The 26,397-nt window shown below is 47.2% G+C and overlaps 1 protein-coding gene across 3 annotated transcripts; it reads right to left on the bottom strand.

Moving 5' to 3' along the window:
- Nucleotides 1-1,877: 1,877 nt before the first annotated feature.
- Nucleotides 1,878-26,298, bottom strand: BRCC3 (BRCA1/BRCA2-containing complex subunit 3). Of its 3 annotated transcripts, none has more exons than XM_031945178.1 (8): nucleotides 26,172-26,298; nucleotides 24,036-24,155; nucleotides 13,912-13,999; nucleotides 12,469-12,557; nucleotides 11,660-11,715; nucleotides 6,825-6,956; nucleotides 4,644-4,687; nucleotides 1,879-2,077 (listed from the first exon to the last, which is right to left on the bottom strand). In XM_031945178.1, the coding sequence occupies exons 1-8, from the start codon at nucleotides 26,274-26,276 to the stop codon at nucleotides 1,926-1,928; spliced, it is 786 nt and encodes a 261-aa protein (XP_031801038.1). In that variant the 5' UTR covers nucleotides 26,277-26,298; the 3' UTR covers nucleotides 1,879-1,925. The 3 variants fall into 3 exon arrangements, with proteins under 3 accessions (XP_031801039.1, XP_031801038.1, XP_031801037.1); XM_031945177.1 differs by lacking the exon at nucleotides 1,879-2,077 and adding an exon at nucleotides 3,582-4,051; XM_031945179.1 differs by lacking the exon at nucleotides 4,644-4,687 and having other exon boundaries at nucleotides 1,878-2,077.
- Nucleotides 26,299-26,397: the final 99 nt, after the last annotated feature.

The raw sequence follows: 26,397 nt of genomic DNA, 5'->3' as shown, positions 1-26,397 counted from the left end.
GGATGGTGCAGCAGATAGAGTGTGGGCCCTAGAGTCCCAATCAGGCCTCAGACACTTCACACTGCCTCGCTGTGTGATCCCGGGCAAGTCACTTAGTCCCAATTGCCCTGCCCCCCAAAAAAAAGTTGGGTTCTCCTTTCTAATCCTATCTTTTTCCAGTTCATCCCAGACTTTCAGTGCTGTGTATTTCCCTCTATCCCATTCTCAGACTTTTCCTTCTCTTAATTCCCTTTGTGCTTGGCCCTGGAATTCCATGCTTGGCATAATAGGCCGTCCTCCTTTTTCCTCCCCCTCCTCTCTTTACCTTCCCCAGCACCCCATCTCTAGCTTTTCTTCCTTTCTCCTGAAACCCTGGGCAGCTGGATGGAGTAGTGGAGTCTGCTAGCTCCTGCAGCCCACTTCCTGACCCCCCTCTTTCTGGTAGGGCTGAGCTGGGTGCCCTTGGCTCCTATTGTGCTCTCCTGGGCTACTGATTGTCGGGTTAGTCCGGGGCCCCAGGGACAGCTTGGCCCGGGCACTCACAAGGGCCCCGTGCTCCCAAAGCGGTTGGATTCAGGGCTGAGCTCTATGTTCCTGCCCCGAGTCTGGATGTGAACAGCACAGCTGGGGGCCTCTCCTGCTCAGAATCCTAATAGAACTGCCAGTGCCAGTTACCATCAGCCAGAAAGCTAGGCTGCTTCAGAGGCACAGAACTCCAGGCTCCCTTTGGTTGGGGCTTCTGGCCTTCATTATTCTGCTGCAGGCTCAAGATGGGAGCCCCTTATTCAACACAGTCACACACACACACACACACACACACACACACACATATATACCTCCTCAACTGACCCTGGCTCTCTGACAGCCCCTTCATGCAAGTCTAGGCGCCCTTTCAATCCCGTGAGGCCTTTCTGCCCTGGCCCCATTCCCAGGGCAGCAAGCTTCTGTCTCCCCATGAGGACCCAGACTGGGAAAACAACTGGGATTGCTTTGCTTGGCTTTGCCGAGCACGACTCGTTCTAGGCTGTGTTTCAGAGACCTTTGTGGAGATGTGGGTGACAACTCAGCTATCCTTTCCTAGTCTGGGTTCCCCATTAATCACTCAACCAGGACCTCCCAGATCTGTGTGGGGACGGCACAAGTCTTTATGGGACCAGTGCAGTTGGGAGGACTGGCACCAGAGGCTGGTGTTGTAGGAAAAGCTCTGGATTTGAAGTCAGAACTTAATGCAATCGGGGAGCTAACGGTTCTACAGCATGCCTCGGTGCCAGGCACTGTGCTAAGCACTAGCCCATCATTAGCCGGTGTGATCCTCAACTCTGGGAGGTAGGGCATCCTCGTCTGAGGGATGAGGAAACTGAGGCAAACAAGGCCAATGTGACTTGCCCAAGGTCACACACTCTGAGGCAGAAATGTGAGTGAGGCCGCAGCCCCAGCTCCCTGCACTCTTTCCACTTCACCCCTGGCTGCCCCGACCAAACACAGGATTTTCTTAATATGGCCAAACTTAGTTAGAATTCATCTGTTAAAAGACTGCCGGATAGCAGGGTGAGCCCTGGGTTAGGACAGTGGGGATGTCAGGAACCGAGATATGTTGAAACATTACTTCTCAGTAATGAGCTAAATGACACCCGGCTGACACACTAAAACCAATGTTCCCAACGTCTGGCCTGCAGCCATGGCCGTTTCCGCCTATTCTGGTTGCGGCAGGGCACAGGCTATGGGGCCTGTGGGTGACGCTCAGCACTCTCACCCCGTGGGTGCAGGACTTGCCTGCATGCACCTTCCCTCCCATCTCCAAGCTGAGTTCCCATCATTGCCTAAACTAGAGAAGCTAGGGCTCTAGCCCAACAGGGCCGGCCTATGGCCGGGGCTCAAAGGCAATCTCTCCTTACACCATTTGTCATGAAGCAGATACACTATTTATTGAGAATCCACCATTGGCTTTAATCCAGGCTGTCGAGCTCCTCCTGCAAGGCCACCTTCTCGAGCTCCAACTGGAGCAGCAGCTTGCGATTATAATCCCGTCTGTCCTCCAGCCACTGCATGAGAGGGCCGCTGATGGCCGACATCTGATTGCATAAGTTCTTGGTAAACACTTCAAGAGGAAAGAGAGAAGACGGGTTCACTAACAACAAGAAGCAGCCCGAGCCAAATTTCATCTCATTTGGGGGGAATGAGATGGGGCCAAGCCTGCTGAGAATCAAAGTGCTACCAATGAGCAAGGGCATAGGGCAGGATGAGGGGCAGGGAAGGGGCTCTTAAGGCCCCCCCCCCCCCCCTCCCGCACTCAGCATCCACTGATCCTCAGGAAGCCCAACCTTTAGCCTCTCCGGCAAGCAGCACCCACCCTCTGTTCCAAAGTGCTGGGCCTGGAATTGGAGGAACAGGAGCGGAGAAAACGCTCAGGTTCAGTAAAGGAAAGTTGCCCTGTGGCTGTGTGAACTCTAAAGGCTCAGGGACAACACAGACCCAGTCCCCATCTGGGAGGGGGATAACGGGCAGAGAAGGGGAGCTCTAACATACACTGACCTTTCCTAGCCCACTCCCAGTGTCTGCTTTACTCTACAGAACTAGGAATATTTTTGACCAAAACCACATCCATCCCAACCCCAAGGACTTTACCTTAATGTAGACACATCAATGGTTGCTTGATCACCGCCGTGTGAGGGGTGTGTGTATGGGGGCGGGTATGAGTGAGAGTAATCTCTGGGAGGGAAGGTACACAAGTATATATAGGAGTGGGGCCGGAGTAGGAGGTCCCCCCCATTTATAGAGATTAGGCCCATACTGGTCCAGCGTTCTGACGAGCAACTTGGAACTATGGCCCAAAGTCACTAAACCATAACCTTTGCCTTGGCGATACTACTATTAGGCTTATAGCTCAAAGACAGCAGGGAAGGCCGGAAAAGCCACACGGGCACAGGTCTCTTTATGGCAGCTCTCTTCACTGATGAATGGCTAAATGAATGGTGGAATATAGTCTGGTGATTAGAAAACTGAGGCAGAGTGAGGAGGACCAGGAGAACACTTTATTTAATCTGTCAACGATTTGCAAAGACTTCCTTGTCAGGAGGAAACAGAGAGCTATCTACCTCCTGATAAAGGCATCTTAAGCCTTTTTATCTCATGTGGCCTCCCAAGAACCCTGCTTATTTATCCCCACTTTCAGGGGAGGAAGGTGAGGAGGCTGAGGGGGAGGTTAATCAACCTGCCCAGGGTCACAGAGCTAAATGTCGGAGGCTGGATGAGAATCGGGCTTTCTACCCACCTCGAGTTTATGCAGAAACGTTGACGTTTCACTTAATCAAAATTGCCCGTTTTCGCTCCGGTGATAGGCCCAGGATTTTTTAAACCCAATTCATTTAGATTTAAAAGCAATTCTTTCAAAAGGCCTCCGTCTCCAGGAAGGTTTTGGAGGGCAAAAGAAGCTCCCCTAGAAGAGAGCAACTTCCCGCCTTCCTTGCTGCTCTGGGGCCTGGTGGCCCTTGTCAAGTGGTGCCAGCAGTCAGTGGCCACCCATCTACACACAATTAACATACTTACCATATGTACATGTACACCCCAATCCCCCCCACCCCCCACTCCCATCCACATACATACCCCCCCACACATACTTACTCGACACCCCCCCATATATCCCCAACCCTCCAACCCTCCAACTTCCCCATCCATCCACACGTCCCCATCCACACCCATACAGAAGTCCACACAAATCTAAGACCATGAGGTTTTGGCCCCACGAGACCCTCTGCCAAGGCCAGGGGTCGAGGGGCAATGCTGTCAGTGTCTGGGAAACAGTGAGCAGGCCAGGGGGCTGCGGGGGCACAAGCGGGGAGGGAGACTTTTAAAGGCCAAACACAGGAAGGAGTATTTGAACCTAAAGACATTGGAGAACTACAGGGACACAGAAAGGGAAGAGACAGAGACACGAAGAAAAAGGGGAGAGACAGAGACGCTGTCTGAGGGGCCTCCCTGACCCCAGGATCACTCTCCTCTTCCCCACAGTCCCCAAAAGCATCTTCTCGAGGCACACGTCCCTGCTCGCAAGCCTGCAGTGTCTCCCCACTGCCTGTAGCAGAAGAGAAAGCCTTCTCTATGTTTGAGGCCCTTCAAGAAGGGGGGCCCCTCCCAGAACCTTTCAGCCCCTATTCTTCCTCCCCCTAACACCTGCTGCACTCTAGGGTATCCCCAGCCCTCGCCTCTTCGTTTCCAGCCTCCATGCACTTGGTGTTGCCCACTTTAAGAGCATGCTCATGCCCCCTCTCCCCAGCTTTCTGGGCCCTCCCTCTTGGGACTGCCTAGCAGACCTTCTCTGTGCTCAGGGTCCCTCTGCCTTTTGCCGTAAGGGGACTTTCCCTTTTGTCTTTGTGGGGTCTTCTCAAAGTACTGATTGTGACTCTTTCCAGCCTCAATTTTTAACTGATTTCAAAGGCTGAATTTTAAAGCTCTGCATGCCCAATTCCGCTGCTATTCCCTACAAGCATTGCCCGCTTAAAGGTCCCCTGGCCACAGGCTCTTGAGCCTGAGCTGTGGGGGGCCTCCAAGGTCCCCAAAGGTGGGAGGTGAGGACTCCATTGTTGGGGCCAGGCCATCTACCCCAAGAGTGACCGTTCTGTCAAAAGAGCCCCTGGAAGCCCGAATCCGTGGGCCCAGCCCCTTACCTGAGCCATTGTGGATCTTTGTCACAGCATCCAGGTGGGTAAGGCTGAAGGAAAGCAGGGTTCAGGTTAGCAGAGCTCCCTAGCGCCCCCCAACAACTCTAGGAGGCAGCTGCTATCACTATCCCCATTGACAAATGAGTAAACTAAGGCAAAGGTGAAGCGGCTCGCCAAGAAGTCCCACAGCTAGTGAGACAAAGTACCTTGCACTTGGTGGGCCCCTGACGAACTGGTGAACTCAATTATATTCGGGTAGATGTCAGGTACCAAGCCATTTTCTAAAGCCACCCACCATAAAGGCTTACTGGCTCCATGTCTTCCTCCTCATGGGTGTTGGATATGAAGAGGCCATAGGAGAAAGCCAAAGCAATGAATATCTAGTCAAGGGATTCTAGATGGACAGACAGGCCAGTGGAACAGAGATTTGGGGGGGGGGCAGCCTGGCAGGCAACCACAGAGCCCGCACCCAAGCTATTCCCTCTCCCTGGAGCTATCATTGCACAGAACTCACTCAAGTTCTTTGAAGCAGGGGCTGTCTGCGCCGCCCCCCCCCCCCCCCCAGCGAGCACATCCATATTGTGGCTGACTTTCCCAGAGTGCCCGCTGCCTTGCCCTGGGTAGGTAGAGCAGCTGAGAAAGAGTTTGCCCAGACACACCATGTCTTCCCCGGGCTGCTGTGGGGAGTGACTTTCCTCTGAATAGACAGAACGAGTGCTGGGGAGGCCTGTCCTTCAGGCAATCCAGCCACGGCCCATCCCCAACATTTCCCACCCTCGGCCCACAACCGGCCAGTGCTCGGCACCCCAGAGCCTGGCCTCCACCCTGCGGATTTCTGTTCTCGTTTCCAACTCTGGAGACCATGAAGGTCTCTCCCCGCTGGGGACTGAGCCAGTGTTTCTGCTGCCTTTGGCTCAGCCCTTGCCTAAAGATGCTGTTGGGCCTTGGGCATTTATCAGACCAACGTTTCTGATGTTTAGCAACAAACAGCAAGAACCATTGTTTCCTTGCAAACTGTCCACTACCGCTCCGGAGCATGGCATCTCCCATCACACTCATGTTGACAGGGCCCCTGGGCTCATCAAAGAGTGGTAACTGGGAGGGGCCTAGAGGAAAGGTCCCAGGGCATTCTGGGGCCAGCTTCACTAAGCAGGACAAACTCCTAATGAGGTCAGTCAGACAGTGGGGAACTTGCAGGCCTGGCTCCTTGGGAAGATGTCATCATCTACTGAATCCTACGGGGTCAGGATTAGGATCTGTATGACAGTTCCTTGCTGTTAAGTTTCAAACAACAAATGTCTGCCATCAGCAGAGGGTTGTCTAAGTGGAACATGTCTGGGTGCCCAAAAGTCCATTAATGAATACCCCACCCCCCACAAGAGGAACTCCAGGCTCCAGGCTGACTTGGCCTTTCCACCTGCCCTCCGGAGTCCTGGATGCTCGTCCCGCCCGCCAGGACAGCCTAAGGATGCCAGGGTCTGGCCATCTGCCCTCCAGGGACATCTCACTATGTGCTGTTTGCCCCATTGAAAACGTGTGCTCCTTATAACCGGGGCTGGCTATCCCAATTCTCGTTTACTCCTGCCTAGCCTCCCAGGAACAAAGCTTCCATTAAGCTCCCGGCCACACTGACTGGGGGAGAGAGCAAGGCACCAGAGGCCAAGGCCACTCCTCCCGCTAACTGCGCCAGCCACCCTGAGCCCTCCCCAGGGCCGAGGACCGAACTGCAGAGAACCCCAATCTCGGCTCCTGAGGCCACCAAGGGCAACACTAGCCTTCAATCATTCCACTCCCAAACTCCCTTTACCCTAAGTGGGCAGCAAATACTCAAGACCAGACTAGAAAGCAGGAGTCTGAGACTGGCCGGACCACGTAGCTCTCGAGGGAGGATAGCGCGCAGAGCAACGCTCGCAGCTTGCAACAGGTCCCCAGGATGCAGCACATAGACGGTTACAAGTAAAGGGGAGAAATCTGATGGAGAAGGGATTTGAGATGCCTTGCATTTCGAGTGAGCAGGGATCGACCCTTTCCTATCCTTGCATCTCATTTTCTAATATGGAGCCTGAAGACCACATGCCTGCCTCTGACCCAAAAATACTGTCAACAGAACATCGAGCTGCTCTTCTACTCCTCAAGAGGGGAGTCACACTACAGATATTCCCAGGGTTCAATGGATGGCGCCAGTACCTGTGGATTTTTCTGTAGGCATCTTGTTCCTCCTGGCACAGAATCTTGGGCAATTCAATGGCTGCCTCAAGGGATGCTTTCCCCATGGTGTCTTGAGGCAAAACGTGCAGTGGGACATCAACTCTCTCATACCTGTAAAAGGAGCATTTGAGGCAGCCTCAGAGATCCAGGAACAGCCTTCTGGCCTGCTGACACTTCCGTGAAGGGCCTGTATCACCTCCTTGTGTTGGGAGGGCACAGAGCATCACAACAGGAGGCAGACAGGGCCAAGAATCAGAAAAGAAGTCTGAGGTCAGATTAGCTTCACAGGATTTTTAGTCAGTATGCAAACTGCCCAGTGTGGAAACTCTCTCCACTGAGCCAGATAAGTAACTGCTCTGTAACTTAGCAGTCTGAAGAGAGCTGGCTGGAAAGAGCTGGGCCAAGTACCCGAGATCCACAGGATGACAAACTTCAGGGGTAGGATGGGCCCAGGTCCACCCAAGTCTCCCAGTCAGGCACTAGGCCTGCCACATGGCCTACTCCCACGTATTCACATCACTACTTAGCAAAGAGACGAAGTCCAGCAGGGGAACCCAATAGGGGCCTGGCCAGGCGAGGTCCAGCTGGGATTATTTGAACCAGCTGACAAAAGCCACCAGGCCTTTAATGGTCACTCCAAAAGCTGAGGTTGAAGGTAACCAAGGATTTCTCCAACTGTTTATTTCAGCTAGCTCAATTTGAGGGCTTATTATCAGGTGTGGCTTTAAATGGGGACTGGGACTCAGTGGCACCACCACAAAACCAGGCTAGTCTGGGCAGCTCCAGAACTGGTCGTGAGCTTTCTGGTAGTTTATTCCTCATCCTGCAACTGCTCAAAGGCAGTCAACAAGCTGACTTCCAAAGAGAGAAAAACCCCATTCATATGCTGACCATTCATTTGCCCAGCCTCACTAGCTGGGCCTGCCACACCTCCCAGGCCACAAAAAAAAAGCCGGGTAGAGGTGCAGCCGAACTAAGGCTCCTCCAAATTCCCAGCTCAATCTAAAATTCCAAGAACCTTCCTTTTAATTGCTAATTGCTTGCTTAAGCAAGCTCTTTGACCCCAATGAAAGTCCTCAGGAAATATTAATGGCTCTGAATTGCCTCCCATTTTACATTTCCCATTTGAATGGCCCAATACACTTTCCTAAGATTAAAAGCTCAATTTATCAAACACCTTAAATGATTCCCCCAGAAAAGAAAAGACTAGAGAACACAAGCTAAGGAACGGCTTGTTCCCCAGCTTTTCCTCCATCTACAAGGTCCTGGATCTCCTGGGCTGGGCCACTGCCTTTTCCCCTGATGCTCCTCTAGCACCTCTCCACCTGGGCTCCTTAGCCGGTTCTCCTCCAGTTCTCCAGTCTTCCTCAAATCTGGGTAGATGGCCTGCTCCTATTTATATCTCCTATATTTATATCTCCTCTATTCTAGGTTGGTAGTCCTCAGACCTCACTCCCTTGGTCCTATTTCACTCCCATCAGCCCCCATAGATAGAACAACCGTGTCTATAAGTCTTCTCTTCTCCTGCCCCAAACTCTCTGCGGACCTCCGATTTCAGTTTTCCAGCATATATCTCTAACCACGGGCAAGACTGGGCTCACCATCCCCACTTCCTGCCCTTCCATCCCTCTATTACTATTGAGGGCACCGCCATCCGTCCAGTTCCCTGCCTGCCAAAGAGCGGCCTGGCCAGTCACCTGTCCTCCTTGTAGCCCATCGAAGCTTCCCTCTGGTGCCAGTGATCTGCCTAAAAACAGACCATTCAACAGCCGTCGTCCCCCCCCCCCTTCTAAAAATTCTTCCAGGAATTAAGTACCAAATTCTATGGGATTCCAGCCAAGGCTTTCCTAAGGTGGCCCCTTCCTACCTTTCCACAAGCCTGTGCCACTCTCCTCCTGGTTCCTCAGTCAAGAAAGTCTATCTTCCAACTGAAGCCTATACTTTGTGCCTTGAATGCTCCCCTCCTCATCTCTCCCTCTTGGCTGCCTTTGGGACTCAGCTAAAAGTCCTACTTTCTACAGGAAGTCCTTCCTAATCTCCCTGAATGCTAGTAACGCGCCCCCCCCCCCCCCCCGCTGAGTATTGCCCAATGATTCTGCCCATAGTTTGTATACCCGTAGATATTCAGACACAAAAATATTCATCTTCTTGAGTGCAGACACTGGGTTTTGGCTTTCAATGGGCAGCTTAGCAGAGCCTGACACACAGCAGGTGCTTAATAAACAGCTTGCTGACTGACCATCGTCTTCCACCAACGTCCTATATTACTCAGGATTCCCCCTTGAGCTGGGATACACCAAAGAAATTCAATCCAAGCAGGTATGGGCGAGAACAGGAAATTGCCACACTAACCGCTCAGAGTATTCCCGGGTCTATCGTGCTGGGCTTTCTCCCCAAAGCTCAACTTTGCTGCTTCTTGGCCTGGAAATATTAGGACATGATCTGTTCTCCAACCTTAACCTTTCCTTGTCCTCTTCTGAATGGATTGAGAGTGGCCTGTTTTGAGCCTTTTCTTTCCCCTGCCCTGTGACCCACCTAGGGGCAATGACATTTGAGGGCTGGCCAGGGAAGGAACAGAGTAGTGAAGATGAAGAGGCTAATGCTGAACCTCAAACTGTACTGGAACATATTATGGTACTTTCCTTCTTTAAGGTTCCTACAAACATTACCTCAAATCATTTGGGCAGAGACATGTGAGAGGGCATGTTGGGAGACAAGGAACAGACCATAAACGAGTTTAGATGTTTCGCTCTATAGGCCAGAAATACCTGAATTTAGAATAATGCTAAATTAATAAAAAATTGGTTTGGGCAGACTTGTCCCTAAAACAAAGATTACTAAAAATGCTGCCCCAGCACCTCCCCTCCCACTGTGATTAGGCTTCCTTCTTTAACTATTTTGCATGACTATTATTTGTGTGGGTCCAGTTCTCTCCCCAGGCTATAAGCTCCTAGAGGCCTATGGAGACCTCTTTTGGCTTTTCCCCACTGAGCAGTGCTTGGGATTCACCAGATTCCTCAAAAACCTCACTAACTTCTTCCATAGTGCAAGCCTAGTGACGTGCGGCCTCTAGTGGCAGGAGCGGGCTAAGCCCAAGACTTTTGCGGCCCAAGCTGTGGGCATCTATTAGTTATGCTGTCTGCTCAGCACACAGTAGGCACCTAATATCTACCAAACATAACCAGAGAAAATGAGGAACTCCAAAAAGGCTTTAAAAAGCTGGCCCTTGCCAGATTTCACTGGTGCCAATGTTTCCTCCAGGCTTTCTGAGCTCAAGGTGAAGGAAGGCTTCTTAGCCAGATTTTACCTAGAGTTCCCCAGAGAGGAGCTCAACAGCACACTGAAGGTCCTCCTTGTTCGTTCCTGTACTAAGGCCACCAGCAGTGACGAAGGAATCCACACACGTTAAGGCTGGCTGGACTATTAATGAGAGGAAGCTAAAAAAAATCTTCACAAGGAAGCACAAATGAAAAAGGCCCAGCTGCACAGGCAGGTTATGTCGCTTACTCAGATACTGCTCCGAAATGCTACCTCTGACATTCTATCTAAACACCTGAAGTTTAGCTTTTAAAACCACAGGAACTTGGCATTTCCCAAGCAGCAAAGAAAAGGTTCTCATTCTCTGTGTCTATCTCCTCTTTCTCACCCATTGGCCACCTCTCTCTCTCCTCTGTCTCTCTCTGTGTGTATCTGGCTTCCCTCCCCACTGCTGTCTCTTCCTCTCCCTTTGCTCCTTTCTTTCTTTCTTCTCTCCCTCTTCCCGTCTCTCTCCCCCACTTCTTTCAGTCCGTCTCCCTCCCCCTTCTCTCTCTCTTCCCGTCCCCCTCTCCTTTCCCTCTCTCAATCTCTCTCTCCACCTTTCAGTCTCTCTCATTCCTCTCTCTTTCTCTGTCTCCCTTCCCCCTCCCTTCATCCCCCCCCCATTTATCCAGCCCTTAAGATCTATAGTTGTAAGCCACTCAGGTACTCTCTGACTGACAGAGCTAACAAATAGTCGGGCCTTTGTAGCAATCTTGCCAAATGACAAAGGAGACCCTGTTCTAAAGATGTATAAAGAAATGGGAGTTCCCAGAAAGAGAGGCACTCACTGATAGACGGGTTCACCCAACAATCATGGGAAGGCAGACCATTCTCAATAGCAAGTGTCTGTTCATAAATAAGTGACTCTGAAAGAAATTGGGGTTTTAATACTAGGAATCTGAAATCGGGTTTACACCACAGCTGGGCCAGGAGCCAGAAAGGCTGAAGTAATTAAGGGGAAGAGAGCAAGGTTAATATTATGGGAAGGTTTGAGGCTTGGACTTGTGATCCCACTGGTACAGGAAACTTTCAGAGGAGAAATTTCCTCCCCTGATACCTGTTAGCAAATGAGTTATAAAAACCAGGTTCACGTGCAGTCCAGGGTCACATGATCCATATACCCCTGGTTGCTACACAGATCTAAGACTCCAAAGTCTGTTCTTAACCACTCCGCCAAAATGCCTCTAAATGTTAAATGTTAAGTTAAATGTTAAAAGCTAAGAATGAGAAATCCAAAGTTCTATTCTCAGGCTGATGATGGGATCCCAAGCTTCCCTGTGCCTCCAATCTGCAGAAATGGCTAATAATTCATGCCTCAAAGGGATGCTTATGGAGAGAGGTAGTCTAAAGCATTACTTGAGATGCTTAGGTTGATTTATACCTGGGTGAAAATCCTATAAAATTTGAGGGGAAAAATAGAATAGAAACCACACCCCTTCCCACAGGCAGGCATACTATATACAGATAGACAATACATGTATGCACACGCACACACACAGAGTTGTGATACTTACTCAGAGCCCTTCTGAGCCTGAACAGACTGAAAGCAAGTGTAGAGGACACGGCCAGTCTGCAGAAATTAATACAAAATGGTATCAAAACAAGGGGGGGGACAAGGTACCCTGACGTCACCTAGCCTATAAGCCCTGAGAACCCCAAGGAGATCAGTAAGACAGCATCTGAGGTGGCAGGGGATGGAGCTACAGGCTGGCCAGCCAGCCTGAGGGCACCGAGCCAGTGATCTACCTCCAGTCACCTACAGCCAACAAAGGCCCTCAGAGGCCATGGAGGCCAAGCCTTCATTTTTATGGACAAGTGACACACACAAAGTCACATGGACAGGGAGTCACTGAGCCAGGGTCTCCACCCACCACGCCACACTGCCTTCTGAAATCCTGACCCAAGTAGAAACAAAGCCTGTGGAAAGAGAGGGTGAGGAGAGGAAGAAGGAAAATAGGCAGCAAGGAAATAATGAAGACGCTCAGAATTAAAACACACCAAATGTCACGGGACCCAGTACAACAGAGTAGAAATCAGTAAATCTAGAGCCAAAGGACTTGACTTCAAATCCGGGGTACCCTGGTTCCCGCCTAGGTAACCTCCTCGGGGTCCAGGGTTGGACACGGGGGCCTCCGAGGGCCCCGTGTGGTCTAGATGGAGGATGTCTGAGCTTTTGGGTGGATGTTGACATGTCACATGATGGCCAGCACACAGCAGGGTCCCCAGGGTCCTGGGAGGGGGAGGAGAAATCCGGACCATTCCTCCCTTCTCCTCCTTCCAACTCTGCTGGGGATTTTGTTCTCTGTTTGGACCCACTACATACCTTGGTGTTTTTGTCCTCAATGAAACAGGAGAAGATCAGTCCCACAAAGCTCTCATCCATCATCTGATACATGGCCTGGGTGCGAATATCTACAAACATCAGACACACAGAGAAGCCGTCACTGTCCATCCACAGTCCCTCAGACAGTTATCGGAGAGGCTCCGTAAGAGGAAACGGGACTGCTAAGGCTATGGTAGATGCTCAACTGAAGGTTCTCACAAAATCTTTTTTCATTCCGATTACTTAAAATATTGCCAAAATGCAATGAGGAAACTTTATCCTCTGTCCTTCCAAGTAACCTAAATATAAATCAGTCCTTTAAAAAAAGAATGAATGAAAATCCCAAATAATTCAGAAACTGCTATTTAAAGGTAGGCAGATTTTAGTTTAAAAAAGGGTTCTCACTCTGTGTGTGTCTCTCTCTCTCACTCCCCATCTCTCCTCTGTCTCTCTCTCACTCCCCCATCTCCCTCTCTCTGTCTCTCCCCCCATCCTCCATTTCTATCTGTCTCTGTCTCTCTCCTCCCTCCTCTCTTCCCTTCACCCCCAACTTTTCTGTGTCTTTGTCTCTTCCCTTCCCTCCATTCCCCCTCCCCAATCTATCCATCCCTAAGGCCTATAGTTCTAAGCCATTTTGTTTAAGCGAGAAGTGATTTCCCTTCTTCCTCAAAGAAAGGCCACTACACAGGCTTTCACCCTTAGTGAACAGTATGTACCAGCATCTCCAAAATCACTGGTTCTGGTGACAAAAGGCCCGGGGGTTCAAATCTGCCACTACCATGTGACCCGTTAGGCCTCCCTGGACGCTATGGTCTCTAAGGAACCTTCCATGAACCTCTGATGGAGAGCTGGTTTTTGGGTAGATACTCCACCAGGGGCTGGAGGAGAAATGTTTCCATAATGGGTGTAGCTCTGGCTGCTGAAACCCCAACTCTAAGTAAAAATAAAAACTAAAGGGTCATTTTGGGGTGTTCTGTGTTGCAAATACAAAAGCAGGCAAAGCTCAGATGCCCCCTGCAGAGCAGCCCCTTGGGCAGCCCAGCTTGGGGCTCAGGAGGCCATTTCTCAATCTCTCCCCCTGGCTCACCCTCCTTCTTAATCTCCCTTTCCTCCTCTCTCTCTCTCCTTCTCAATCTTTCTCTCTCATCCCCCTTCTCCCTCTCTCTCCTCTCTCACTATTCCTACCCCACCCCCTGCCCTGCCCCTGCAAGGCTCCCTGGCCAGGACAAGATAGCTAGATTTTGGCTTAATCCAAATCCAATTGCTTTTCCGCAGCTCCAGGAAAACCATCCTCACTATTCCTTTATCTGTCATTCAACATGAATCAGCAGAGGCTTTGCCATGGCAACTGGTGCTGCCACGAGCCACTACTTCAATCAATCAGTCAATGAACATTGATTAAGCACCTACTACGTGCAGAGCGCTGGGCTACGCAATACTTACCAACATGGGATGGCCACACAGTTATGTGGGGATGAGAATGATACCACCCCACAACTCTCATGGGACGACCGGTCAGCTCAGTCAATCTGTAAGATTGTTAAGGATTTTTCAAAAGCACCATTTGGGTGGGATTATGTCAGTGGCAGCTTGAAGATGAACAGGCTCTGGCCCAGTTTCAGGTCAGTGAAGTCCCGTTCCCAAGGCACCCTGCTGCCCGTGGGAGGCTGGCACCTGACTTTCACACTCTCAGACTCAGGCTCCCGGCTCAAAGGCATCCCCTTCTCTTGCCTTCTCTGGTGGGCACTGCCCAGCTGGGGTCCGGAGTCGGGGCTCAGACATTTACCAGCTGAATCTCAGTTTCCTTCTTTGTAAAAGAGGCTGATACCTGTGGAACTTCCTTCACATAGCCTCAAGGAGGCTCAAATGAGAATGTAAGGTTTGAAAGACTGAAAGTCCTATAGAAATAAAAGCTAGTAAGAAGATGGAGCCAGCGACCTTCCTCCTTATATGATAACACGGTCACTTCCCACAACCCGGGATTTGAATTTAGCACTGGCTTTTGTAGCGACACTAGCAGGCAGCATGACAATATACAAAAGACACACGCCATTATTTCAAGTACAAGGTCCTTATGCAAACTGAATCACTGAACATGAATCTGTATGAAACCGAATCCAGTTAACTAAGTTCGATTCAGCAGGGAGAGAAAGAACACTGACAAATCAGAAGCGTTTTCAGAGGAAACTGGCCCTACTTCCTTTCCGCCCATAGTCAAGCCACCTCTCCAAGGGAAGGAAGGTGGTGCATTTCCTCACGTCTCCTCAGGCCCAAGACGGGTCACTAGGATTACATAGCCATCCACCAAATTCTAGTGTTCTTTTCAAGAAGTACATCACTGGAGTCACTGCATATATTATTTCCTTGCTTCCACTCACTTATACAAGTGTCCCCAAATTTCTCGGACAATCTGTTCAACCATTCTGCAACTGATGGGCACCGAGTCTGTTTTCAATTCTTTGCTACCCCAAATATTTTGGTATCCTAAGGCTGTTCAGGAACATGTGTGCCAAGAATTAAATTCTCATTTTTGAATAGAGGAGCCTTGAGAAGCAAAGGCAAAGGGCCCAGCTTTCTAATCTGCCTCTTAGGCTTCAACAGCATCTGCTTCTAAGACACCAGGTTGCCTGAAAACTATCACAAGGGTTGTACAGAACAGAGACTGCGCTAAAGACGTGAAGCTGGGCAGGCAGTTGGCTCCAGGGAAATTTGCAAGCTGAAGCATAGTAGATGACTTTGGCTACAAAAGATGAGGCTACCCTGGGAAAACCTGGCAAGCCAGGTATCCAAGTGTGTGCTGGGCACATCAGGCCACACAAGGTCTCTGGGGGAGAGGAGGGACTAAGTGTTAAGATCTAAGCAGAGCTCATTGAGCTGGGAAGTTAGAATTTGGGACTCGCAAGCCTCTTCCTCTGTTCCTCTTGGGAGCTTTAAAATAAAATTACAACGAATCAGTTTAGGAAGAAAACCCCCAGTTTAAGAAGCTGGGTTCTAGATCATCACCTCTCTGACATAAGATGAGAAATGTTTGCATGTCTTTATTAATTTCATTCTCTTTAATGTAATTTCTTAAAATGCTACATTGGAAATGTAGAGGCTATGTATGCATTTTCCCTAAACCTTAACTTTAAAAATATAAAAGCCAAGGAGGAATTATATCAATTCCTATTTAATTTACTATGAAATTACATAGCAATTCCGTGTCAACAATCCAGATCTGTGTGCAAGAGGACTGTTTGCAAGTTAGGTCTAGATCAGTGGAGGTCTTTATCCCTCTCAAGTTGCCACTATGATTTTTTCTTTTATTCTGTTGTAATACATTTCATGTTGGTCTTAGTTTTTTAAAGCCCCTTTCTATCTCGTTTCATATTGCTTCCTCCCCACTTCTGGTCATCATATTCTCCCCAAATTGGACGGCTAGAAGTTCTCTGAATTCAATCAACATTTCTCACCTTTGTGCATTCTTGGAACACTATGCCCAGAATGTACTTTCCATCTCTACCTTTCACAAGTGAAGCTCCATTTATCGTATGGAGATACTTACTTCATCTTATCTCCTTCAAATTTTCTTAAAGCTTCCAACCTAGTTTTCACCTCATCACATACTTTCTCCTATTATATTCGTATTTCTATAGCACTTTATAGATATTATATTCCATTTTATCTTCTTAACATTAACATCTCAACATGGGCAAAATACCAAAAAAAGGTACAGTAAGTCCCTTATCTAACCCAGATCAGCTTAGGGAGATAGGCAGAGAAGTCTTCAGACACTTGGGTCAGGAGTGGGCCAGGAGCACCCTGGGAAAGAACTCAACACCCAGAGAGGGAAGGCATTTCAGACCTGTAGCAGGGCACTGCAGTAGAGACAGTTGCCAAATGGCAGCTCTGACCCCCATTACCCAAGTCTGACTCACAGATCCGGGAATCTGCAGAGAGGAATCATTGGGAAGGGAGGCCACAAGCAGTATATGGAGAAAGGAGGAAATCCAGAAGGCAGCAGCAGCAGCAGCCGTGAGGTAACTCAGGCTTCAGAATCAGCCTTCTAGCATGCAGCCTGCAGACAAATAACCAGTGGGAATTCTAAAGCAAAGGAAGGCCTACAATTCCGTCACTCCGAACCAACAGTGCTTTCTACCTGCTAAGCCTGCCGGGAAGTCTCCCATTGGTCAGAACTAGGTCAGGAACTTGCAGGCCTCAGACCAGAGGGAGAGCAATCAGACTTTGTCCAGAATCAGACCTTTTGGGGATCACTGCAAGCCTGCAGGCCCCTAATCTGAGCTGATCCTGAAATCCTGACTCAATAGCCCAAAAGAGCAGCAAGAGGACCGGCCTAGATCTTCCCTCCAGAAGTGCTCAGCCCCTAACAACAAGTCTGAAGTCAGAAAGTAGGCTGCAGAAATGGAAAATCAAAAGAAGCCCACCTTAACAGATATTATGGTGGCAAGAGAGCTTAAAACGCTTCAAAACATCTACAAGCAAAGGCCCAGAAAAAACCCAGCTTTGGTACAAACTCAACTACTCCTGTAAGAGATGAAGCAAGAGTTTAAAAGAATTTTTTAAAAAGTTTTATAAATGAAATGTCAGCGCTACAGGAAAAAGTAGGGGGAAAAAAACGAGAGCTATGGAAGTATTGGAAAGAGAATTAAGAGCTTTTGACCCTAAGAGGTATAAAACTTGCCCAGGCAACAATGACACTATGAGGCAACAAGAACAATGAAAACAAAAGCAAAAACCAGAAAAAAAAAAAAACAGAATAAAGTATAAGTTATCTTATCACAAAATTAGCTGACTTGAAAAATAGACTGACATCCAAAACTATTGTGAAGGATCTATGATGAAAAATCTTATCCATATGCAGAGAAGGAACTGATTTGAGCCTGACTACAGATTGAAGCATTCTCCCTCTCCCTCTAAATAAATTTTTCTTGAAAATTTTTATTATTATTAGGGTAGGAGATCTATGTTTTCTTTCCCAACTTGACTTGTGTGGAAATGTTTTTCATAACCTCAAATGTGGGTTTCTTAATTGTGGATGAGGATAAGGGAGAGAACTTAGAACTCAAAAATTTTAAAAACAAAAATCTTTTTAAAAATTGTAACTGGAGAAAATGTTAAATAAAGTTAAATTTTAAAAAAAGAAAAATATGTCAAGAAAATACAAATGAAAACTTCTAAGATCTCTTAGAACCAGAAGATGAAATGAAAAAAGAATCCACCAGTCAGCTCCTGAAAGAAACCCCAAAATAAAATCCATAGGAACAATATAGCCAAAAGCTGGAACTTCCAGGTCAAAGAAAAAAAATTACAGCAAGCAGCCAAGCAGCCAGAAAGAATGAGTCCATGTACTAAACAGCCACAGTTAGGAGCAGCCACGATTTAGCAGTCACTACTCTAAAGGAGCAGAGAACTTGGAATATGCTATTCCAAAAAGCCAAGAATAGGGGCTTACAGCCAAGGATCATTTACTCAACCAAACTAAATGTAATGCTCTGGCTAAGGTGGGGTGGAAGCAGAGAACTTCTAAGCATTCTTGATGAAAAGACCAGAACTAAGGAGAAACTTTCAAATCTAAACACAAAACTCAAAAGAAGAATATAAAGGTAAATATGAATGAATAATGCTAAAGAGCCAAACAAGGATTGAGCTGCTTACATTCAAGTATGAGATGATCCGTTTGGGATTTCCTAGAATCCTGTCATTATTAGGGTCCAGAGAAGGAACTCAATGAGAGCAGGTCCAGGTGTGGTTCTGTTATGCTTTGATAATAATTGTGAGGGAAACAGGAATATATCTTTTTTTTGGGGGGGTGGAGAAAGGGAGTTTAGGGACAATCATTTTTACATAATCAGGGTACACAAGTAGATATCTATACAAATAAGGGAGAGGAAGTTGGGGGGGTGCCTAACACTTGAACACTGTTCTCATTTAAACTTGTCCAAGATGGAATACACACACACACACACACACACACACACACACACAGAGTTGGGTACGGAAATACATTTCACTCAACTGGGAAATAGAAGGGGAAAAAAGAAGTAAAGAGGATGATTTAGAGGTAGGGAAGACTCAGGGAGTTCTAAACAAGTCCTAAGTCAGAAATAAAATAAACCCTAAAAATAAAAAAAATTTCTATAGCTCTTTCTGAGGTACTACATAAAAGGATCTACTACAGATAAAGGAATCTGAGGGGGTGCCCATATAAATTGGAGAATAGACGAACAAATGAAAATGGTAGGATGTTGTGCTGAGTGCTTAACTATGGAATGACCAAGCAGAATTCAGAAGACAAATGAAACACATTCCCCCCCTCCTGAGAGAATGCACATCAAGACCACTTTTTGGACTGGCCAACAAAGGGCATGACTGGGCTGGAACATTTTGATAGGGCAAGGGGAAAGAAGGAAGTCATCTATGAGCCAATTAAAAATCAACAATTACATAATAATATTATTATATATAAAATTATATATTATGAGGTTTTGTTATGATACATTATTAACTATAAATTTACAATATATAACAAAAACCTCCCAAAAGGAAGATGAGCTCCTTGAGGCCAGGAATTGTTTTACCTTTGTCTTGGTATCCTTAGAGCTTAGCAAAGTGCCTAGCAAAGTGCCTGCAGGGCATGGGACAGGTGCTTTAAAAGTGCTTACTGATAGAAATGGAAAACAATTTGGAATGATGCAAACAAAGGGACTAAAATGTCCATACCCTTGGATTTGGAAAGTCCATGACTAGGCTTCTATCCCAAAGAGGTCACGGACAAAAAGAACGTCTTCACATACTGCCAAATACGTATAGCAGCAATTTTTGTTCTATCGAAGAACTGGGAAGTAAATGCATCACTCAAATGGGCACTGACTCAACAAACTGTGGGACATTAATGCCATGGGATAGTCTTGCTATAGGAAGAATTAAGTACGCTGAATATAGAGAAGCAGGCAAACTGCAACATAAAATCGTGACTGAGTGATATCCCAAATGAACAATGGTGTCAACATTTTAAATAAAACATTAGCAAAATGAATAATGAGAATGAGCAGACACACAGAAAAAGAAACCAAATGATCACTTCTGGTGCATGTCATGAATAGAGTATACCACAATCCACTAAAACTTAATCAAGATGATAAATTTAGCAAATATAAATAAAATATAAAAATATAAAAAATAAATATATATAAAATATAAATATATATTTATATACAAATGTATGCAATATATAAATATATAAGTATATATTTACATACAAATATATATAATATATAAATATATTTATATACAAATATATATAATATATAAATATATTTATATACAAATATATATAATATATAAATATATTTATATACAAATATATATAATATATAAATATATTTATATACAAATATATATAATATATAAATATATTTATATACAAATATATAATATATAAATATACTTATATACAAATATATAAGTATATATTTATATACAAATATATATAAGTATATATTTATATGCAAATATATATAATATATAAATATATATAAAATATAAAAAAATATAAAACTAAATCCACATAAATCATCAGCATTTCTGTTACCAAAAATATCCAGTCAGAAGAGACAGAAAGAGAACTTTCATTTAAAATAATTACCAAATGAATAAAGTACATAGGAACCTACATACTGACACATACCCAGGAACTATCAGAATATAAAACTGTTTACAGAAATAATGACAGACTTAAATATTGGAAAGGCCAAGAGAGGGCAGCTAGGTGGTGCAGTGAGCAAAGCACCAGGTCTGGAGTCAGGAAGATGAGCTCAAGTTTGGCTTCAGATACTTCCCAGCTGTGTGACCCTGGGACAGGCACTTCATCCTGTTTGCCTCAGTTTCTTCATAAATGAGCTGGAGAAGAAAATGGCAAAGCACTCTAGTACTTCTGCCTAGAAAACCCCAAATGGGGTCAAGGAAGAATCAGGCATAACAACTGCACAACAAGAGATCAAAGGAATAAAATAACACTATTAATATGTAAATGAACTTGTTCAGTGCCATGCAAATAAAACAAAAAAAAAAAAAAAAGGAAATTCATTTGGAGAGACAAAAAGTAAAGTATTTCAAAAGAAATCATGACAAAAAAAGTGGGAAGGAAGGGGGCCTAGTAGCAGCAATCTTATATTACAAAGCAGTGATCTTTAAAATAATGGAATAATTAAAGAATAATGGAGGGGCCCCTAAGTAGAAGAAATTAGGTAGAAAAAAGAAAGCTGGTAGTTTAGGACTGACTACGAGGGTATCTGAAATAGAGAGCAGTCTAGCTTGGATCAATATCCCAGGCATGTGCTGAGAAAAGCTCCGAATGGATGCAAGATAGAAAAGGTATCTGGAAAGAAAAGTTATTTCCAAGAACAAGAACTAAAAAAAATCCCCTTTCAGGTGTAGGGACAGGAGAAGACTTCAGAACCAAATAAAGGAGAGGGGTGATTGCAGAAGGCAAAATGGATTATTTTGATTCAGAAAAATTAAGCTTTGGCACAAATAAGGAAAGCAATTAGAATGGCAATATTTGTGTATAGGGGGAAGAACTTTGAAGCAAAGGTCTCATTTTCAAGATATATAAGAATCTGATTCAAATTTATAAGAAGAAAAGCCATTCATAGCCCAACTAATAAATGGGCAGAGAATAGGAATAGGTAGTTTGCAAGGGAAGAAATTTAAGCTACTGGGAACCACAGGAAAAAAAATGACCCAAATCCCTAATAACTAGAGAAATACAAATGAAAGCACCTCTAAGCATCTCCCTCATATCCATCAGATTGGCAAAGTTAACAAAAACCCAAAGAATGAGCAGTTACAGAAGGGGCGAACTCCTCCTCCATCCCCCAGCCTCAGCCACAGTCTGGAGCTCGCCACCACCCACAAATCCCTGTTCAGAAATTCATAAAGTCCCTTATCTGCCCATAATCTATTAGCTTTTAGTCTCTCCTGCCTTCCTTTAGCGAACCATAATTTTGGTCTGAACTCTGACCCCTCATCTGTTGACCCTTCATTTCTCTCCCAGACCATTATTCCTTCATTATCTTAGGGGAGAGCTCGCCCTCTCCTCTTCTGCCCATTTTGTTTCCTTCATAAACAAGGTCAAGTCTAGCCAGGCCTCCCCCTGAGTCCTTCAAGCCTTTATCATATACCCCTGATTACTCCCAGCCAAGCTTCAGCCTTGAATCACTCCCCCACCATTCCTCTCATTTTCTCCTACAATCTAGCCCCCTGGAACAAAGGTAGAGAAAATCGTGCAGCTGTTCTGATGGGGTCTGCTACAAATTAATGTTACCCAACCTCACTTAACCCCCAGACAATAGACTCCCTCTCATACTTTCCATAGAGGCTCTTCCAAACCTGCTCAGCCCTCCTCCTAGGGCTCCCCTGCCCCCTCTTCCCCAGCTGATAACTGAATCCTGCCTTACATTTCACACACACAAAAATAAAATAAAATAAAATAAAATAAAATAAAATAAAAAACTGAGACCATTCCCCATGAGCTCCTCTCTTCCCATCTTCTTCCTCTTGGGTCACTTTTTATCCCTCTCTCCTTCACCTCTCACATGAGGAAACGGCCCCCCTCCTGACCAAAATTAAACCCTCTACCAGCACAAACAATCCTCAGTCCACCTCCTGCTGAAAATTGCCCCCTCTGTCATCTCCAATCCCTTCTTATGTTGTGGCTCTGGGCTCCTGCCTACAAATATGCCCACGTCTCCCCCATTCTCAAAAATCTATCCCTAACATATCTCAAAAACTAACATCCCATATCTTTTCTCCCTTTTGAGGATCAACTTCTTAATTAGGGGCTGCTACTTTTTCCTCTCCTCTCTCTCCTCAACCTTCCTCAGCAAACTGAATCTGACCAATGGGCCATAAAAGGGAATTTTAAAAGCACCATAAAAGGTGCTTTTAAAAGACCACCCAACTCTATAAAGTCCCATGATATATGACCTCAGACACTTAATACTTCCTCGTTGTGTGATCCTGGGCAAGTCACTTAATCCTAATTGCCTCAGCTTAAAAAAAAAAAAAAAAAAAAAAAAAGATCAAGTAACAAGGGATAGCTGGATGGCCACTGGGCCATCTACACATACAGTACTGGATCTGGAGTCAGGAGGACCCGACATCAAATACAGCCTCAGACACTTAACACTTCTTAGCTGGATGTAGACTCTGGGCAAGTTTCTTAACCTCAACTGCCTTGCAAAAAAAAAAAAAAAATAGTACTTATACCCATTCCCCTCTTCCACTTTTTTTGGCTCTTAACTAGACTTGGGATTTTACTTGGTCAGGAAGCTCCCTATGAGGCCCTCTATCAACATAGGCAGCTTTGGTGCCTTGTTTGGGGTACTGGGCACCGAGCCTGTATCAAAGGCAAAATTGTTCTGATATTGCCTGTTTTGCTCTTATGGCAACAGATTTTTTTTGCCTTATCCTAAAACTCAAAGGGGAGAATCAAATAGAATAGTCTAAGACAATCTGAGCAGTAAGAGAATTTTCAGATATAGGTATGTATATGTAGATTGTGGATGGCGATAATACATATACATACATGTATGTAATCTATTCTTATGCTCTTAAATTAACTTCAGATGGGTATTTAAAAAGTACTTGATATTTTAATGTATCCCCCAAATTGTCATTTTTCCATTAAAAACAACTAATTTTCTCTTCCAGCTTGCCAGCCATTTCTAATTGTAACTGGTAATGTTCTGATCGTTTTTACCCTCATTTTTGCCTCTTCCTTTAGAGTCCAATTTCTTAAACTGTGAGTTGTGACCCTCTATGGCAGTGGCTCTCAAACTTTTGTTCTCAGTATCTTCATGTTGTTTTTAAAAAAAAAAAAACCATCGAGAATCTGTTCAAAGAGTTTTTGTTCACGTGGGTTATGTGGATAGCTATTTACTATTTAGAAATAAAAAACAATTTTGAAAGGGTTTCAGAGACCCCAACAATTCTTTGGACTCCACTCTGAGGGCCGCTGCTCTATGGGATCGAATAACTGAATGTGTATGGGGGGAGGTGTCAAAATTCTGACTTATTATGAGTAAATGTTTGCTTTATTTACCTGTATTATCTACTGATATACCCCAGGTCACAAGAATTTGTCAGGTGAAAAAGGATCGGGGGTAAAATTTTTTAAAAAGTAAGAAGCTGGGAGCTAGAGCGAACAACAACAAGAAGCAGCCAGGCCAGCTGCTGGGTTGCCATGAATTCTTTAAAAATCCCCAAGTCCAACTTAAAGGGTTCCAGGTGCCCCAGCAGTCAGGCTCACTTGAGGAATCTGTCCAGGTGGTTCTCCCAGCAATCACCAGACTCACTCAAGAGTTTCCCCGAAAGCACCCCGCTAGTTGTCCCGCCCCGCTATGGCGCGTTCTCAATTCTTCCCACGGTGGCTATATCCCAATAGCACTCTAAGATGGCGGGAGGGGATTAGCTGAGGTTCCTTGCCATAAGATCCGATCCTGAGATTTGCAGACTTTGCAAACCACCCTGCACCCCCTTGGCTATAGCTGCACCCCAAAGGATATTTCTGCTTCCAGAGAAGCAGCAGAAAGCTGCTCAGGAGAAATCTCCACTCGATCCTTCCTCTTATCTGAACGTCTCAGGACGATGACAGAGTGGATGTGGACAATCTTGCCGACCTCCACCTAGAGAAAAGCCCCAAAACAGCCATGAGACCCCTCACTTCCAAAGATCAAATTGCGTCTTTTGCTATCAGAAGAAAAAACAAGTATCGAACCCATTCAGATGGAGAGAATTGCCTATTTGGAAACATTGACCAACGGTTACCATATCTGAGCACGTGTGTGTTTGGGGGGAGGGGGGAAAATGAACTGAAAATGCCAGCGTCTGAGGGTCACCGACTGGAAAGCCGCAGGAAAGGCAATTCTACGGGGCAGGGACTTTCACCTCGGAGTCGTGAGATGGTCTGGTGCCTTGGTGAGCCCCTTCTCAGCATCAGGTTTTTAAACACATGGGATTAGGCAAGAAATCGAGTCTACTGAAATAATCATCCCATTTTTTCTTACATCCAACCTTTTTTTTTTTTTCTTTTTTGAAAACAAGTTCCCAGATCGTGGTTAAGAATCCCCGCCACAGGATAAACATTGTGGACAATTCGGAAGGCACAGAGCATTAGGGCGAGGGCTGAGCACCCGAAGCGGGCGGTTCGGGAGCGTGGGGGCCGCTGAGGAAGCAGCCCGGGGTGGGGGGGAGGAGAATTCAGTTGGGGGCCCAAGAAACCGTCTGGGAAGTGGTAAAGCATCCAATTAGGCAAATCAGGGGAAATGGGTTAAAGGTGTTGGTTAAGGACAGACAGCAGAGGGCCTCGAATAGCAAGCTAAGGAATTTGGACTTGCTGCGGAAGGAGACCGGGATTTGCAAATGAAGGAGCGAGACTGAGATCCTGCCATTCTAATATCTGCAAATACCACCGGACTACAATCGCTCTCAGAGACCAGTGGTGTAACGTCAGTCTCACTTCTGCATTTCGTATTCAAATAGCTCAGTTCGAAGCAGAAACTTAATGAGGGATTGTATAACCTAGCAATAAACGTTTTTAAAAAGGGAAAAATATATATTGTTTATTGTTCGTTTTCTTTATTCGCTGGAGAGATTTTCCTCATGCGTTTACTTGGGAAGATTTAGTCCAACTACAAGGCTTGGCTAGACCTCCTGAGCAGCCATCGTTGGGGAATGGGATGTGATGGGGGGAAAATGAAGTGGGATGGGAAGGACAGGGGGGGATGAGAGAGAGGAATGGGGGATGCGAGGGAGGGGGAATGAGTGAATGCGAGGGGAGGGAGAATTGGGGTGGGAAGCGGTGGGGGGGGAGATGAAGAGCACGAGCAGAATGTGGAGGACCAGAGAGGGGAGGGGGAGAGCGGGAGACGAGGGGAGGGGAAGAGCAGAGAGAGCGGGAGGAGGGGGCTCGGAGGCCGGCAGCTCCCACCGCACCACGCAAGGCTGGCCTAGGTCTGGGGCTCAGTGAGAGCTGTGAGTATGGGGGTGCTGCCCCCCGCTCCCTGCAGCAAAAAGGGCTCGGCCCCCCGCGTCCCATCCAGGAGCGGCACCGCGCCCCCCCCCGGCCGGACCGCCCCGTCTCACCCGGATGAGGGCAGGGGGGCCCAAGGGCCCGTAGCCGCCCCCACCCTAAGGCGGCCTGATCTAAGGTCGCCCCGGCTCGCAGGTCCCGGCGCCCCACCCCGTGGAAGGTGGGGGCTGGGAAAAACGGCGCGGCCCGGCGGGGGGCCGGAGTCTGCCGACCTAAGCTTCGCCGCCCCCACCCTGCCCCACTCCCTCCAGTCGGATCGCCACGCGCCCCCCCCTCCCCCGCCTCCCCCGCCTAGGCCTCAGCAGGTCGCCCTAAAGCGCCTCAGCCGCAGGGGAGGGTGGGGCGGCAGAAGGTTCGACAGGCCCGCACCGTCCCCGTCTCCCCCCCCCACCCCCGCAATGGACCGGTCTTCGGCTACCCCTGCCCCGCCCCCGTCGGAGACTCCCATTCCACCCCCTCGGTAACCCCCTCACCTTATCTACCCCTCCCCCCCCCGTTCGGTAGGGCCGCCCCACCCCGGTATGGGGGGGGGGGTGGCCACAGGCAGCTGGGGGAACTAAGAGTTAGCCATAGAGCCCCCGGCGCCGCCCCAAGTTCCGAACCCCCTTACCTCGCCGAGGCAGAGCCCCATGACCTCCTCCTTTTCGGTGCTGAGGGCATGGTTGAGGGCCACTAAGAAGGCGTCCGACTGGAGGTGCACCGCCAGCACGGCCATCTTGGATTGGCCCCGGCGCGCGCCGGTAGCCCGCCCCCTTTATTACCGAGGCGCTCGCGTGCCCAACCCGCCACTCGCCCCCGAGTGCCAGAGCAGCCGGTCGTGACCCGCAGAGCTCTCT

Source organism: Sarcophilus harrisii, chromosome X (genome assembly GCF_902635505.1).
Source record: "Sarcophilus harrisii chromosome X, mSarHar1.11, whole genome shotgun sequence".
Lineage (NCBI taxonomy): Eukaryota > Metazoa > Chordata > Mammalia > Dasyuromorphia > Dasyuridae > Sarcophilus > Sarcophilus harrisii.
Note: the sequence above shows the minus strand (reverse complement) of the source record. Positions and strands in the feature narration are given on the sequence as shown.